At 44.5% G+C, this 16,784-nt stretch overlaps 1 protein-coding gene and 1 long non-coding RNA gene across 3 annotated transcripts; one reads left to right on the top strand and one right to left on the bottom strand.

Moving 5' to 3' along the window:
• Nucleotides 1–4,755: 4,755 nt before the first annotated feature.
• On the top strand, nucleotides 4,756–7,320 carry LOC101169485 (endonuclease domain-containing 1 protein). Of its 2 annotated transcripts, none has more exons than XM_004078762.3 (6): nucleotides 4,756–4,885; nucleotides 5,399–5,511; nucleotides 5,605–5,705; nucleotides 5,805–5,919; nucleotides 6,042–6,198; nucleotides 6,820–7,320. In XM_004078762.3, the coding sequence occupies exons 2-6, from the start codon at nucleotides 5,434–5,436 to the stop codon at nucleotides 7,209–7,211; spliced, it is 843 nt and encodes a 280-aa protein (XP_004078810.1). In that variant the 5' UTR covers nucleotides 4,756–4,885; nucleotides 5,399–5,433; the 3' UTR covers nucleotides 7,212–7,320. The 2 variants fall into 2 exon arrangements, with proteins under 2 accessions (XP_004078810.1, XP_020567028.1); XM_020711369.2 differs by lacking the exon at nucleotides 4,756–4,885 and adding an exon at nucleotides 5,252–5,272.
• A 2,143-nt stretch (nucleotides 7,321–9,463) lies between these two features.
• Nucleotides 9,464–9,843, bottom strand: LOC105356143. Its single transcript, XR_910382.2, has 2 exons — nucleotides 9,799–9,843; nucleotides 9,464–9,711 (listed from the first exon to the last, which is right to left on the bottom strand). It is a non-coding gene; the product is annotated as an uncharacterized LOC105356143 (long non-coding RNA).
• Between the last annotated feature and the right edge of the window lie 6,941 nt (nucleotides 9,844–16,784).

The raw sequence follows: 16,784 nt of genomic DNA on the forward strand, positions 1-16,784 counted from the left end.
GTGACTCATCCCCCCTGGCGTTCCAAACAGGAAGTGCCCACTGGCTCCTAGAAGTTAAAATCCCACAGACTTCTATAGTGAAATAAACAGATATTACTCAGTCATTTTACATTTGGTACAGTGGTACATTTTAAGCATTGTCTGGATAATCCTCTGTTTTTTGTAACATATCAAGTTATTCAAGTTATAAACGGACCAATCAGATGCCTCAGTAAAAGTAGGTGCAGTCTGCTGGCCTCCATGTCGAATGTTCAAAACGTTTGACTGGCAGACTTATAGTCCGCTATCAAGTGTTAGGGGTTTGGCCTTCCAACAAGCCTGGACTCTCTCCAATTAATCCTGATTGGAGAGAATGGTTGCCTTGGAAACAATGGCTCAGACCGACTTGGACCAATCACTGCTCACTGAAGTCGTTTGGCTCTGACATGGTGGTGTCCTTATCATGAAAAAAGGGCCAAGTTAGCTAAAGTAAAAGGCGATGAGACCATCTCCATTAGGTCCAATGTTCCTACGACTGCCGCTGCACAGATTCTCCAGAAGTTTTAGGTTTTTTGGGGGGATGATGGACTTAGAAATCTGACCTGATGCAACCTGACAGGACACTAAGCTTCTGGAAGTAAGCAGAAGCCAAACTGCACCTTCTGGCTCACGACCTCTGCTTTGTGTTCACACAAGCAAAAATAAAGCAAACCGGGAAAAGACAGCTGTTCTCAATGCAAAACATGGAGGACGCTCAGTCATGGTCTGGGCTGCTTTACTGCCAGCCTTCCTGACATCAGGAGTTCAGAAGTAACGCCAGGGCATGCAGATAAATTAAGGAGAACCAACCAGGAAACCTAAGTATTTTAAATGTAATTATCACAACATCTTAGCCAGAATCTAGCTCCAAATGGCACACTGGTGTTTTGCCATGTTTTCTTAACCCTTGTGCTATCTTAGCTGACCCCACCCTTACATTGACGTGTTCTCCCTACCATGACAAAGGTGGATAAAGGTGAAAAGATTTCATGTAATCCATGGACACCAGTGAAGATCACAAATCATTGAAGAAAAAAGGTTCAGCGCACTGTCTAGTGGGTCTAGATGACCCAACTCCCAATGTTAAAGTGCCTAGGATAGCACAAGGGTTAAACTTCTTCTGTATTTTCTCTTTACTGATCTTCTGTGTTTACGTATCTCTTTTGTTTCACTGTAACCTTTTGGAAAACTTTTTAAAAGGCATCTGTGCCACACATCAGGAACACGAAGCCTCTAACAGAAGTCTGACTCAGGCTTTAAGAATTATTGAGAGGTTACGGCAGATCGATTTGTCAGGGTACCTGCCAATTGATAGAAACATCAGGAAGAAGGAACAAAAAGAGTAGAACCCAGGAATGCAGGGAGAAGCCTGGAAGGAGAAGTTGACAGTGATGATGATCGGGGCACACGAGGGAGAAGAAACTTCCTGCTGAAGGTGAAAAGAAGTTTTTTGTGTCTTGATTATCAAAATTTCTGTAATTGTGTTTTTATTTTTGCTTTCATTTTTTAAGTTCTTTGGTTAACATCAATGAGATGATGATGCTAATCTATGACCAAGAAAATCTGTTCCAGTTCCTACATTTGTAAAAATGTGATGTGTATTTAAGACATAATACATTTCCATAAATAATGAACAAAAAGATCTTTAATTTAAATTTCAACAGGGAGCTTTATGTAAATTTAAATCTAATTAAAATAGTAAAATGAGGCCCCTAAAGGCATGCTTTTTCTAATTAACTTCTGATTCTTCAGTTAAGGTCATGGTTGTGATAACTTCATTTTCTTTTTTGGTGCCAAAATTCTTTGATGGAAATCTTTTAGACTCTTACTGTGGATACAGTCAGCTATGTTTGTTTGAACTTCCTCCTGTCATACCCTTAATGGCAAAAGCAGCTCTTTTACTGTAACTTTCATCATTGCATTAACACATTTAATATTTTATAAACGTATTTGGACCCTGAGGCCACACACAATTTATTGACCATTTCTTTTCTTTTTTCCTCAAATTTGATAAAACTTTAAATTTTTATATCTAACTAGATCAACGTTTTACTAGTTTGACCTTAATTATTGTGAAATGTCAATAATGCTGATGACAAACATTTTATGAATTCTCATTTTGTTTTTGCTATATTTTTGCAGAGCCACTGCAGAAAACAGCAATAAAGACTTTATGCAGTATGTTAAAAGCTCACACTTCTCATCCGTTTTGGTGTGTAAGTACATTTCTGCTGTTGTCTGTTCTGCAAAACAGCCTCAGTTAGGAGCATCAAACACCGCCTTGCATGACTCCCTTTCAGAGTTCTTCCCATGAAGAAATCTTCCTCTCTGCAGACAGTGTCTAAAGATGCTTTTGTCTTCAGGATCAGACTAAACGTTTGAGACCTCAACTCCCTGCGATCTGTTAGAGCGACATGCTCTCAGGTTCTTCTCCATAAAAGATGCAGGGCTGCTTAATGAACTTCGGGTCCAAATAAAAACCCCACAGAAGTCCCTCTTCAAATCCATCATTGCAGCAGTTCATTAACCTTCACTTGTTGCTTTGAGCAGCATTGAATGATTATCTGCCTCAAGTCTCACTCTGAAGGAGTCTCCTGGCTTTGAAGGCATCTATGGAGACAAACCTGTAATTGACTTTCTTTGAGTGTTGATAACGCAGCGGATCGTCACCCTGCAGAAGGTTTTCCAGGTGGCTGAGCTCCTGAATAATCTGGAAGGCAGTCGTGTTCAGATCAGTTCAAAGGTTTCACTCAAAAACACAACTCAACAGCGCAACCCAGAGGGGGATTTTGGTAACAACATGAGAGGAGATTCAGCTGAAAGTAGTATTTATGGATTCACAAAACATTGATAAACCCATGTGAATGCAAGCGAAGTAAATACACTAGTCAGATGTCCTCATTAGTTTAGATTTTTATTTAAATGTAACTTGAATTTGTGAAATGTGGTTTGCAGTTTTTTCCATTTATTCCTCTACTTGAATCCATAAATGACCTTCTCTGACCTGCTCTGTCTGGTTCATCCAATCAGATACAGATTTTCTGTAAAAACTGTGTGAGACTGTTCATCTATCAGGTGTGACTGCTGCCTCCAGGTGACATCTCTGTTCACACTGACATGCAAGATTCAACACAGAAACAAGAACGCATGGATGAAACCTAACAGAATCTGTTCCAGTCATTCTACTGTTTGTTTTCCAAGTGGGTTTCACTACAATATTAAAACGCTGTTCGGTACTAACTGGAAGTCTTATTGGAATATTTAAATTCTACTTATAATAAAGTATTTCTTATAAAAGTTATATTCAAGTATTTCATAAACAACATAAGCATTCTGAAGGTGATGTTATGATCAATCACCACAAACACGTTTTTAAATCATTACAAACAAATCATGTCTAAACTTTGTGAAGTTTTAACTAGACTCTTTCTGCCTTTTTCCCATTAGTGATGCATCATTTAACCAAACAAGCTTTCATAAGAACGGCTTAAGGAAGTCCCACACACACACACACACACCTCCATGAGCTTCAGAACTTTATTGATTTCTGTAATTCGGCAGCTGGCATGAGCCACGTCTTTGATTTTGATTTTTGCATTTGCATTTCGATGCTTCCATTGGCTAATGCCTTCACAGCTGTCTGCTACAAAGCTGCAGCCCAGAAAGGTCCAAAAGAAGAAGAAATAAGAGATGAGATCATTCCCTTGTTTTTCATTTATTCCCACCTTAAAAACATTTAGTAGGAAGTTGAAATCCTGTTGGTGTGCTGATGACAAAACCAAAAAAGACAGCTGCAGCTCTGATTGAACTCCAGACTTCTTGGTCATCAGAAATCTTAGTCTTGCAAATCTGATCAGAAGAGATGTTATTTAATGTCTGTTGACATTTTTGACTTGAGGTAAACACACTTTCAGAAAATCACACAAACTAAAACAACTATACAAAACATGTGTAACCGTTAAGCTGTTTTTAGAAAAGAAAGTTTGTTTAAGATGCAGTGAAACCCGAGCTTCCGTCACAGCTGAATCCACTGGAAACCCTCATGCTTTCTAAAAAAACTTACTTTGTTGTGTTGAAAAGAGTCGCTTGCACGCTTCATACATGCATGCAGCAGCAGTGGGAAAAAGCACACATGACCAGATACTGCGTGTTATCTGCCTGAGCTCCCGGTGGATAATTCCCAGTGAACTGAAGCCATGAGCTGTAAATATTGCAGAAAAAGTTAGTTTTATTTGTCAGTTTTTGAATGTTTTTATCCAAAAGTATTTGAAAACATTTACCCCTACCAAAGAATCAGTCTGATGATTAAATAAAAAAAAAAACATTATTATTATTACATGTAACGAATGTGCCCAGTGGCTCCAATTCATTGAGAGAATCATGAACTTCTTGTTCTTACCATCACTGTAGCTTCCTGATTCAGAGGAATTGAGAACAAGAATAAAGGTTTGAAGAATTAATAGTCATGTTCAGGAACAGACACAAGTTCATCCAGAGTGATGAGAAAACAGGACAGACGGTAAAACACATCAGAAAAAAGCGTGAAAAGTTCACACGTCTTCATGTGGTGCTAATGGAGAACTTTACTGCCTTGTTCTTTTGGGTGAATTTGCTTCTATGATGGATTTAAGTTTAAAGTGAGGGTTTCCTCCAGGTGGGCACATTTTGAGCGTCTGTGTGTTTTGGCATCTGCTTTTTCCACGTGGTCACAGCGTTTTCAGGTTGTGAGTCCATTTGTTGTTTGTCCAGCGCAGACATCAGGCAGCCCCTCTCAGGAATGCTGTTAAAAATAGCAGCAAACGAAGAAAGAGTAGGTGTGGAGGGTATTTAAGAGGGGTGTATCTGAGGTCAAACTGCTAGCAAACAGGTGAGTGGACATGCACACCGACTCAAATTCGTCCTGGTCAGAGATGATGCTTCCTCTCTACTGGCATAGGCTTTCTGTTTGGAAGAGTAGAGTTTGGTTTTGGGACAAAATCCACAACGAAGCTGAAGCCTGAGAGCAGCTGAACTTTCACCTGTCAGTAGACTAGTTTGTTGTTTGAGGTCATCTCATTGTTTAATTCAGAGGTTGTGAGAATTCAGTCTGAGCAGTTCTACATTTCCGATGTTTTAAAATAGGACTTGGAACTACATCCAAATGAGAACATGTGGATTGGTCAGACATCTTTAGGACAGGGTTTTACCTTCAGTGTTGTAACCAGTTAACTCCAAAGTGCAGGTTTTACTGCTGACAACAGACCCACCCGCTGAGGTGAAAACATGAAGACTGTAACCTCCCCAAGTCAAAATTTAACATCTTCAAATGGCAACAACAGATGTGCTTTGAGGATCTTATTTGATATATTTACATTAACTTCTTTATCAATCCCAAATATAGGCAGGGAAAGTGTTCCAGACCCCAGATTCTCTAGAATGAAGACTTTGGTGGATTTGAGTGTTCTTTTGCTATTGTCCTTTAATGCGCTTGCAGATGTCGTGGAGCGTTTTGAGGTATGTTGTTTTTCTTTTACAGTTGAATAAAGCCTCCAAACTTGGAAATCTGAGGAGCTTCCTTTACAGCTTCTCTGTTTTCATTTTTTTCAGGATGTTCCAGATTGCATAGTATTTTTCTATAAAGAGAAAATTCCAGACTTGGGGGCTTCCTCCCCTGTTGTTGCTCGTCTTTGTCAGCGGTTTGTCAACAGGTTTGAAAAAAAGGAGAGGCAGAAAGTTCAGCTCAAGTCTTCACCACTGAATGTTTCTAAATGTGTCTGGTGTTTACTTTGCCCTCATTTCTGACGCAGGTACCACTTTGCCACTCTGTACGACACCAGCCTTCGAATCGCCGTCTACTCTGCTTATCAGTTTGAGCCCAGCAATGGAGGGGGCAGGGAGAAGAGGTGGTTTGTAGAGCCCCAGGTAAGAAAACACATCTCTCCCCAATTCTCTCTCGCCTTTGGATATTGATTATCTTTTCAATTTCTGTAATCTGAGTTTAAATCTTCTGACAATAAACAACCAGAAACGTCCCTGTTGTGTAGCTGGTGGACAAGTCCTGGCCAGGTGAGATGGAGGATGGCTATTGGCTGGGACAAGACAACCCAGGCATTTTTCTGGGGGAGAAACAAGCTCTGAATGAAGATTTCACTAATTCTGGTTTTGATCGTGGTCACCTCAATCCCAACGGACACCATCCAGGTAGAGGAATTTAAAGAGGTCTCTTCTCAAAATTTGTACAATTCACCTGCGTCTCACCTACTTCACCCTTACTTACCCTTCTGTGTTGTATAAGTGTTCACTATGACCTGTCGCCCACAGCATGAGCGTAGAAAAATGTGCATGAACAATTTCTTTCTTCAGGTTCATGGTCTATGACCTTAATATTTTGTGCGGGTCACCTGTGTGCCCCATTCAGGTTTGACCATTTAATTTTACTCCGGTTGGGACTATGATAAAAAAAAGTCATTGAATAGAACCTAGATGTCTGAAAATCCTGTTATTTTTTTAAATTGCATTTTTTTATTAGAAGTGAAAGTTTTTAATATTCAAAACTATCTCAAAAATGAAATGCAACCTTTGGAGTCATTTATTTAGAAAATTTCTTTACACGTATTTACATAGTGGACGTATAAGCATCAGGGCTCATTTAACATTCAGTTTATTGTTTGCCTTTTATTCTGGAAAGGAAAACTTTCAATAAGCTGTTAGGAAGGGTCCACCTGAAACTCCTCAAATCCACTCAGGTCTCACTGGTTTTATTTATTCCAGCAGGAAAAAGCATTATAAGCTACTTACTGAGTCTTTGTGTGCCCTTTGCAGTCCCCAGCCGCAACGCAACTTTCACCCTGACCAATGTGGTTCCTCAGAACCCTACCATGAACCAAAACGCCTGGAGGATCCACGAGTCAGAGCTCACAGATCTCTTCCTGTCCAAGTGCTCCAAGGCCTTTGTGTTGGTAGGAGCCATTCCCTCTGTAGACAACTGGATCATTAAAAACAACGTGAAGCGAGTCAACATCCCAGACTTTTTGTGGAATGCCTACTGCTGCGTGGACAATAATGACAAGCCCATAGAGAGCGGAGCCGCCAGAGCCAGAAACACAGAGGAGAACTGGGTGGAGAAACTCACTTTAGAAGAACTGAGGGAGTTTTTGCAGCAGTACTCCAGTGATCCAGTTGGGGAGCTGTTTTACAACAACTGCAGTGTGTGAAGGAGGACAAAAAGAAAATACTAGAGTGAATCTGTTCCTGCTTTCAGGTTTGCGCTTCAACATAGGTTGAGGCTGGAGCAATAAAATAAAAAACACCAATGACTTTTCAGAGTCTGTTCTTTATTGTTTTGTCATTGTCCTCTCTGGCCGCTAAATGAAAAATTTGAAATTCCGAGCTTTTTGTTTTAGACATGGACTCTATAGTCATAAAGGTTCATCTTTCATCATACAGATGATTCAAAACACTGCAGCGCTAAAAAAACGACAGTCGAAAAAAGTTAAATAAGAGAAAAAATACATAAACAGTTGTGGATCATCTTAGCTCATCTGAAAGCAGCTTCACCTTGTTTGGTTCTGATTCTGGTTCAGTTGCCACATCAGAAACTTCTTCAACAACCAGCGTTTGGTTGCATTACAGTAACTCTGTAGAAAATAATCACAAAAATATATTCAAAAGTAAAAAAAACTCTGAGCTATCCTCTGTCTTCTCTTAAGCACTTATTAAACTGTTTTTACATGAAGTAAAAATATAAAAGTTGCTCCATTAAATAACAGCTTCTCTTTACACTTGTTGCACAACATGAGCCAGTCTGTGTGGTTTCTTCAAACAACAAGTGCCTTTGTGGGGGGTAGGGGGTGTCTTAAAGGTTAAAGAACGACAAAGATAAACGACAGCAGAATATTCAGCACTGAGATCTGACATTTACTTTGTTCTGTTCAGATGTTTCTATGTTTCCTGAACCCGAAGATCAACTGCACTTCCTGTGGGGATCGATATGTACTTGTATCTGTGAGTTTGTCTGTACGTCTGTATGTGTGTGAAGCTGTGTGAGTATGCAACTTGCTGTGAGTGTGTCTGTCATTGGGTATGTGTGTGTATGTCAGTGTGAGTATCTGTGTGTGTGTTTATTAGCCTGTGTGTCTTTGGGTGTGCCTATGTGTCTATCGATGTGTGTTTGTTCCTTTGTGCGTGGATATGTGTGTAGTTGTGTGTGTATCTTTGTATGTCTGAAAGTATAGAGGGAAGTCATCTTTCTCTTCCTCTGCGTCTCATTGCAGAAGCATCTTCATGAGCGCGATCTTCTTCAGAGTCATGGCAGTTTCCGTGTTTCTCCTCGTCTTCTTCATGTTTGGAGTTAAAGCTGAAGAAGGTAAATAAGTTTTCTCCATTTTTAGTTATTCTTTTTTTGGGGGGGGGGTTAACAAACAGTTTTTTATGAACATGTTTGACGGGTTCTCTCTGAATTCATGATCAGAAAGGTCTCATATTTTTTAAACAATCAATCAACAGGTTTCTCTTGATTTGTAATGAGTAATTTATGTCTATAATTGAGTAAATAATTTCAGACACATGGACACTTGTGTTAATAAACAGGAATGAACGGGTGAGTCAAAATAAGTTTGACTGCCTCTGAGATGAAAATGTTTCCATGAAACCAAAGGAAAGCGTTGATGGGATTTCACATCTGCTTCTGTTGGAAGGAGGAGTCAGTTTCTGGAGAAGTGATGTCACACTGACTTGTCCAAGAAATGGGACTTGGTTTCAGCATAACACTCAACTTGATAAGGGTGAAACGTATGTTCTCAAGTATGAACGTCCGATCAGAGTCCATTGTGTCTACGAAGAGGAGGCTGATACTTACGAAGAGAAAACTACCAAGAAAACTTTCTTCTTCGTTAAAGGACGAGGTGAGAAAAACTAAAACGGAAGATTAAATCGATGTGCATTCATCCAACTCGACTGGAACTTCTTTTTTCTGTCTTCTAGTCTGTGAGACGTGCTTTGAGCTTGATGGAGTTTATCTTGGAGGAGCCATCTTTGCAGATGTGATTATGACCGCCGCTTTGATGGCATTCATCTACAGACGCACCAAGAAGGTCTCAGGTGGGCCCATTCGCTGCTTAACCATCAAGAACTCGCGTAACTTTTTGCTCAAACCTCATGTTGCCCTTGCTGAGAAACATTTTATTAGAGAACGTACATAAGTTTTAGTCTGAATGAATGTTTCATTCTGCTCTCATCTCTAGCAGCATCTCGATCAGGAGGCCGGGCTTCAGATATCCAATCTTCAGATTATCAGGTACAGACATCTGGCTTTTTTTCAGTTGTTGTTTTCTACTTGATGTGAGAGAAGCACAGGAGGACTCTTCCACTTCCAGCAGAAAGCAAATTCAAATTTTACTGTTGTCATGACTATAGAACGACTGAGACCCAGATGCTGAAACCCGGAATGAGACACAGGACAGAGATGTCTTGGCGAGAAGGTAGATTTAATATGATGGCCAGACAGGTAGGTAACTGTTACTGGAGGTCCGAGAATGTAACTGCGGCTCGTGGCGTCACTGGTGGAACTGCTCGTTCGGGTCTGGAGTCGGCAGCGTGGGTCCGTTTCGTGAGGCAGCTGGTTCGGCAGAGGCTCGTGGTGAGGATGGAGGGAACAGACCAGTAGAGGAGTCCGGATTACGGCTGCTGTGGGTGACCACTCGTGGCTGAGGTTTCCTGGAGACAGGTAAGACAGCATATGTTAACTACTTGGCTTAAGGCAAGGCAACAAAGCATGAACTTGACGTGAGGCCAAATATGCACCATCAGGGGCAACGGACTGGCGTTGAATGAAGATCCTGGAGCTCCTTAAGAAGGCAGGTGTGTCGATGAGGTGAGTGGAAGCAGCTGGGGATAATCAGGAACCAAGCGGAGAGGAGAGGGGGGAGGAGTCTGACAGAGGCACCATGACAGTACCCCCCCCTCAACGACCGCCTCCAGGCGGTCAAGGGCGGCGATCCGGGTGGGCCCGGTAGAAATCCTCAATGAGCGAGGGGTCCAAAATGAGAGAGCGGGAAATCCAGGAGCGCTCCTCCGGCCCGTAACCCACCCAGTCGACCAGGAACTGGAATCCGCGACCCCGACGGCGGACATCCAGGATCCGATTGACGTCGTAAGCCGGAGCACCGTCGATGAGCCGGGCGGGTGGCGGGGAAGCGGACGGCGGGCACAGAGGACTGTCCAGAACTGGCTTGATCTGGGAAACATGAAATGACGGGTGAACCTTCAGAGCCTTGGGAAGACGGAGTCGGACGCAGGTGGGGTTGATGAGTTTCTCTATGACGTAAGGTCCGATGAATCGTGGAGCCAGTTTCTTGGAGGTGGCTTGGATGGGGATATTACGTGTGGAGAGCCAGACCCTTTGGCCAGGTTGGTACTCGGGTCCCACCACCCTGTGACGGTTGGCGATGCGGCAGTTGCTCTCCTTAGTGCGGAGGAGAGCAGCCTTAGCCTGTGCCCAGATGCGTTGGCACCGCTGGATGTGATGTTGTACGGAAGGCACCGCCAAGTCCAGTTCCTGTGACGGAAACAGAGGTGGTGAGTACCCGAGAGCGGCCTCAAAGGGAGAGAGCCCAGTGGCAGTGGAGGGATGAGCATTATGGGCATACTCAATCCACACGAGATATTGGGACCAGTCCTGCTGGTTCTGTGCCGCCAAGCAGCGGAGAGCTGCCTCCAGTTCCTGGTTCGCTCTCTCCGCTTGGCCGTTGGACTGAGGATGGTAGCCAGATGTGAGGCTGACCGTGGCCCCCAAGGCCGTACAGAAGGCCTTCCAGACCTGAGAAATGAACTGGGGGCCACGGTCAGAGACAATGTCCAGAGGGATGCCATGGTGACGGAAAACCTGCTTGGTCATGATATCAGCAGTTTCGGTGGCAGTGGGTAGTTGAGGGAGCGGAATGAAGTGGGCCATCTTGGAAAATCGATCTATGACTGTGAGTATGACGGTGTTACCTGCTGATGGGGGTAACCCGGTGACAAAGTCCATTGCCAAGTGGGACCAGGGCCGGCTGGGCGTAGGAAGTGGGTGGAGCAACCCCGCCGGAGCCGAGGAGGACGTCTTGGATCGGGCGCAGGTGGTGCACGCCGAGATATACTCCCTAATGTCCTTCTCCATAGACGGCCAATAAAACCTCTTACGAAGTAAATGGAGGGTACGGTGGACCCCCCCATGGCACGCCAGACGAGACGCGTGACCCCAAGTGATGACTTCGGAGCGGAGATGAGCGGGTACGAACAGTGTGCCCCTGGGAGCGGGTGGATGGTCAGAGTCCCCTTCCAGGGCTTGAAGAACCTTGGCCTCGATATCCCAGGTGACACTTCCTATGATGCAGGATGAAGGGAGGATAGATGATAGAGTGTTCTCAGACGGACTGTATTTCCTGGAGAGGGCATCGGGTTTGATGTTGCGGGAGCCTGGTCTGTAGGTTATGGTGAAGTGAAACCGGTCAAAGAAAAGACACCAACGAGCTTGCCTGGAGTTGAGTCTTTTCGCGGAGCGTAGGTATGCCAGGTTTTTATGGTCCGTCCAGACGATGAAAGGCTGCTCGGCTCCCTCCAACCAGTGACGCCACTCCTCCAGGGCAAGTTTGATGGCTAAGAGTTCCCGGTTGCCAACGTCGTAATTCTGCTCAGAAGGGGACAGCTTGCGAGAGAAAAACGCACAAGGTTTGAGTTTTCCAGAACTCCCCTCCTTCTGTGAGAGGACAGCGCCCACCCCTGAGTCAGAGGCATCGACCTCAACGATAAATTGCCGTGAGGGGTCAGGTTGGATGAGGATCGGGGCAGAGACAAACAGTTTCTTTAACCTGTCGAAGGCCTGTTGGGCTTCGTTGGACCAGACAAAGGGATGCTTTATGGAAGTGAGGCGTGTAAGGGGAGAAGCAATACTGCTGTAATTGCGTATGAAGCGTCTGTAAAAGTTAGCAAAGCCCAGGAATTGCTGTAGCTTCTTACGGCTGGTTGGAGGTTCCCAGTTGGTAACAGCTTCTATTTTGGATGGATCAGGGCGTATGCAGCCAGCCTCGATAATGTAACCGAGAAACTGTACAGTGGGGGAATGAAATTCGCACTTTTCATGCTTAACGAAAAGCTGATTTTCCAATAGTCTCTCCAACACCAGGCGAACGTGATGCTCGTGTTGAGCCAGATCGTGGGAGTAGACAAGAATATCGTCCAAATAGACAAAGACGAATCGATTAATGAAGTCCCGAAGGACATCGTTAACTAGCCTTTGGAAAACTGCCGGGGCGTTGGTGAGGCCGAAAGGCATTACTAAATATTCGTAATGCCCTAACGGGGTGTTAAAGGCAGTTTTCCACTCGTCCCCTTCCTTAATTCGGACCAAATGGTAGGCATTGCGGAGATCTAACTTAGTGAATATGCGAGCCTTCTGGACGGAATCAAAAACAGAGGTGATTAATGGCAGTGAGTATTTGTCTTTTACGGTGATTTGATTTAGTTCGCGATAATCAATGCATGGTCGGAGGGACTTGTCTTTTTTCTGCACAAAGAAAAAGCCTGCTCCCACGGGGGAGGAGGAGGGTCGAATGTGCCCCAGGGCGAGGGCTTCCTGTACGTAGTTCTCCATGGCTGTCTTTTCTGGTCCAGATAGATTAAACAAATGACCCTTGGGCAATGGAGCGCCTGGCAACAGGTTTATGGCGCAATCATAAGGTCTATGAGGTGGGAGAGCACTAGCTTTGGTTTTGCAAAATACTGCTTTTAAATCATGATAACAACGAGGAATGTTGGACAAATCGACTTGGCTATGACACTCAGCGTTAGGAGAAGTGACGGAAGGGAGAGCAGAGAGAAGACAATTAGCAAGGCAATATGGGCTCCACTGGATTATAGTCCCTTGAGCCCAATTAAACTGAGGATTATGCAGTTTTAGCCAGGAAAACCCGAGTACTATGGGAGTATGGATGGACTTGGTGATGAGGAAACGGATAGACTCACGATGGTTGCCTGAAGTAATGAGCAGGATGGGTTTGGTGCGGTGGGTGATGCGGGATAAGAGTTGACCGCCTAAACCGGAAGCCTCGATGGGGGTCTCCAGGGGTTCTGTGGGAATCGACAGATCATTAACAAGTTGCTGGTCAATTAAACTCTGCTCGGCCCCGGAGTCGACCAGGGCCCGTAACTCATGCACATGGAGATCTTGACTTAACTTGACAGGGATTAGTAAAAAATTATTACCGGCCAGGTAGATGTTTGTTACCCCTCGCAGCCTGTCTCCTAGCGAGGGGTTCGGGTGTTTAAACGAAGCGGGCAGGAGATGACAATGTGGCCCTTTGCTCCGCAATAGAAACAGGCCCCCTCCATGCGCCGTCTGCGGCGTTCCTCTTCAGACAGTCGAGAGTGTCCAACCTGCATAGGCTCGTCTGGAGGTCTAGAGGGGCTGAAGGAGTCGAGAGGGGTGGCGTGAACAGCGTGTGAGAAGTTGGAGGATGTAGTGGTTGCGGCACGCTGGAAAACGGGCCCTCGTTCCCTTTGACGCTCCCGCAGGCGAACATCAGAGCGGAGTGCCGCAGAAACCAGTTCCTCAAATGACCGGGCTTCGGGTTGAGAACACAGATGATCCTTAATTTGTTCATTTAAAGACTGGTAAAAGATCCCCTTCAAAGCTGCGTCGGGCCAGCCTGCCTCGACCGCCAGAATACGGAAATCTATAACGTGTTCACTCACCGAGCGGTTACGCTGCCTGAGCGCGAGTAACCGACGGGTTGCTTCGTCCTGTTTACGTGGTTGGTCGAAAATTAACTGGAACTCTCTGAGGAAACGTTCATAAGTGAGGTGGCTTATGGGATTGGAGGAGAGGAAAGCCTGGGCCCACTGGAGGGCTTTATTGCGTAGAGAGTTGACGATCAGTGATATTTTACTGTGATCCGACTGATAATGACGGGGGGCTTGTTGGTAAATCAGCTCGCATTGGAGGAGGAATCCTCCGCAGGCTTCGACGTCACCAGTAAATGGTTCCGGTTGCAGCCGGATGTTTTCGTGAGCGGAGGGTGATCCGGAAACGGAAGTAGCCGAGTTAGCCGTAGCTTGAGCCGTATCTGTTGGAACATGGGAAAAATGTCCGGTTAAATTGTTCAATGTCTGTGTCAAACCGTCCAGGCGATGAAAAAGGTCCTGTTGGGCCGCGGCCATCTGGGATAGGGCGTCGGCCTGGCGACCAAGCAATATGCCTTGCTGGGATACGGCTAATCTGAGTCCCTCCGGGTCAGCTGGGTCGGGATTATGGCCAGTCCGTTCTGTCATGACTATAGAACGACTGAGACCCAGATGCTGAAACCCGGAATGAGACACAGGACAGAGATGTCTTGGCGAGAAGGTAGATTTAATATGATGGCCAGACAGGTAGGTAACTGTTACTGGAGGTCCGAGAATGTAACTGCGGCTCGTGGCGTCACTGGTGGAACTGCTCGTTCGGGTCTGGAGTCGGCAGCGTGGGTCCGTTTCGTGAGGCAGCTGGTTCGGCAGAGGCTCGTGGTGAGGATGGAGGGAACAGACCAGTAGAGGAGTCCGGCTGCTGTGGGTGACCACTCGTGGCTGAGGTTTCCTGGAGACAGGTAAGACAGCATATGTTAACTACTTGGCTTAAGGCAAGGCAACAAAGCATGAACTTGACGTGAGGCCAAATATGCACCATCAGGGGCAACGGACTGGCGTTGAATGAAGATCCTGGAGCTCCTTAAGAAGGCAGGTGTGTCGATGAGGTGAGTGGAAGCAGCTGGGGATAATCAGGAACCAAGCGGAGAGGAGAGGGGGGAGGAGTCTGACAGAGGCACCATGACAACTGTTAAATTTATAGTTGGTGACTATCGCAAAAAGGTCCACAGCTTCACCAGCAGCTTCACCAGCAGCTTCACAGCAGTTTTACCAGTCAAGGAACAAAGTTATTAAGGGATTTTAATGTGAAACCTTTGACTTGTGTGTTGTGCAGGAATTGAACCCTCGCAGCATCTCTGAGGGAACCTACTCTGCAGTAAATCGGAGGAAATAAAGGCAGCGCCTGGCATTGGCAAAAAAAAAGCGTATTTTCTCACTCTGTTGTCGACTTTGTTGTGCTTTTAAGATTTGACCAAACTCCAAGAATAGTCGTCTGTTTCTGCATGAAGGATTTCCTTTGTCCTAAAAAAACATGTTCTTCACTTGGGTTTATAGTGGATTGAAAGGATTTTCCTAAATATCTTGTCCTGTCAAGTTTAGAAGTTTTTTTCATGGACAGTGGCTTTTTGCAAATCCAATAAAGTGAAATTAAAAGTTGAACCAACACTGTTGTTAGGTGTCTTTTTAACATCAGGCACATTGATTAATTCAAAAATTAGAACATTTAGAGAGACGTCCACAGTAAACACACTGAACCAGTCTTTACAGAAGATTCATTGTCTTCACCGTCCTCATGAGTCGGTGTTGATAGATTTAGAGTCTTTCATTTATTTGTTTCTCTTCAATATTTCATGTTTTATGTGATGCAGTTTTGGCTCCAACACTTTTCTCTCTGTTTAAATTACTCCAATCCAGCCGCCTTTACTTTCCTGTCTTTGAGTTCCTCTGCTCCCTGCAGGGCTTTCTGCAGCAGAGCTGTTTTCTTCGTTCAACACCTTCAAACCTGCCTTCATCCGTTTACACGTCCCACCGCAAACACCTCCCCTGAAACATTTGTCACCATGTGGACGTCACGAACGAATGGTTTCGACCCACAAGGCCGCGTTTCCGTCCTCTTTCCAGCAGTGATACAAAATCGAACGCGAAGCATCATGTTCGGATTCATCCTTGTTTTTTTTTATTCCACCAACAGTTCCTCTGCATGGTCTGCTAAAACTCTCCCGGGTTTCATGCGTTTACTGCATGCTTGTGAGAATAAAGTGCACAGGCTAAAGGTCGGGGGTGGGGGGTGTCTTACTGCTGTTTGTTAAACCACAGCACTGATGCATGAAGTCGGTAATCAAACCTGGGTCGCTGCATGTTTCTGGGTTATTTGTGGTTTGTTTCTGATCTTCTGCATCAGCACAACATTCTGTATCAGTAGGTAACAGGAACCACCGATAACACGAGCAGCAATCAAAGAAACGCTGAAATTAGGGTACATGATGCTTTGAAGGTTTCTCTGAAATAATCCCCCCTCGTGGATTATCATCTGTCTTTAACCCCCCTGTATGACTCCTTATCTGTGGCAGTTGATCAGTTTTTTTTCCTCTCTCATGAAAAAGTAATGTGACAGACGACGAGCATCATTTCTATCATTTGCTCTGGTTAATTAATAACTAATGAAATTAGTGCGAATTTAAACAAGTTTGAATTACATAAAGCAGTACATAGTTAGGGGGTATTCAGACTGGACACATTAGGTGTGCTTAAAGTGAAGCAGAGTTCGTGTCTCCCAAAAAGCCTGAATAATTTTTCAGTCTGAATAGGCTAATTAAAGAAACTTTTAATGTGATACCCATTGCACCTCACAATGTTCTCCCGACAATCTCTACATCATAAACACTTATTAGCGTACTTTTTGCTGTCTCCTCTGTAACCGCCTTGGAGCATGCCTCCACCGTGCAACAAAAGTGTGCTGGATTTTGACAAAAATGTTCAAAATTAGCCAGCAAAATATAAAGCTTGAACAAGTGAACTATCCTGACAAGGATTGCATAGTGTAGTACTTTTATTCCCTCACGTTGCTTTCCCTGGACTCGTTATTCCTAGCCAACGACTGAAGAGATCTTAGTCATGTGTTTTGGGTTACA

This window comes from Oryzias latipes, chromosome 13, assembly GCF_002234675.1.
Source record: "Oryzias latipes chromosome 13, ASM223467v1".
NCBI lineage: Eukaryota > Metazoa > Chordata > Actinopteri > Beloniformes > Adrianichthyidae > Oryzias > Oryzias latipes.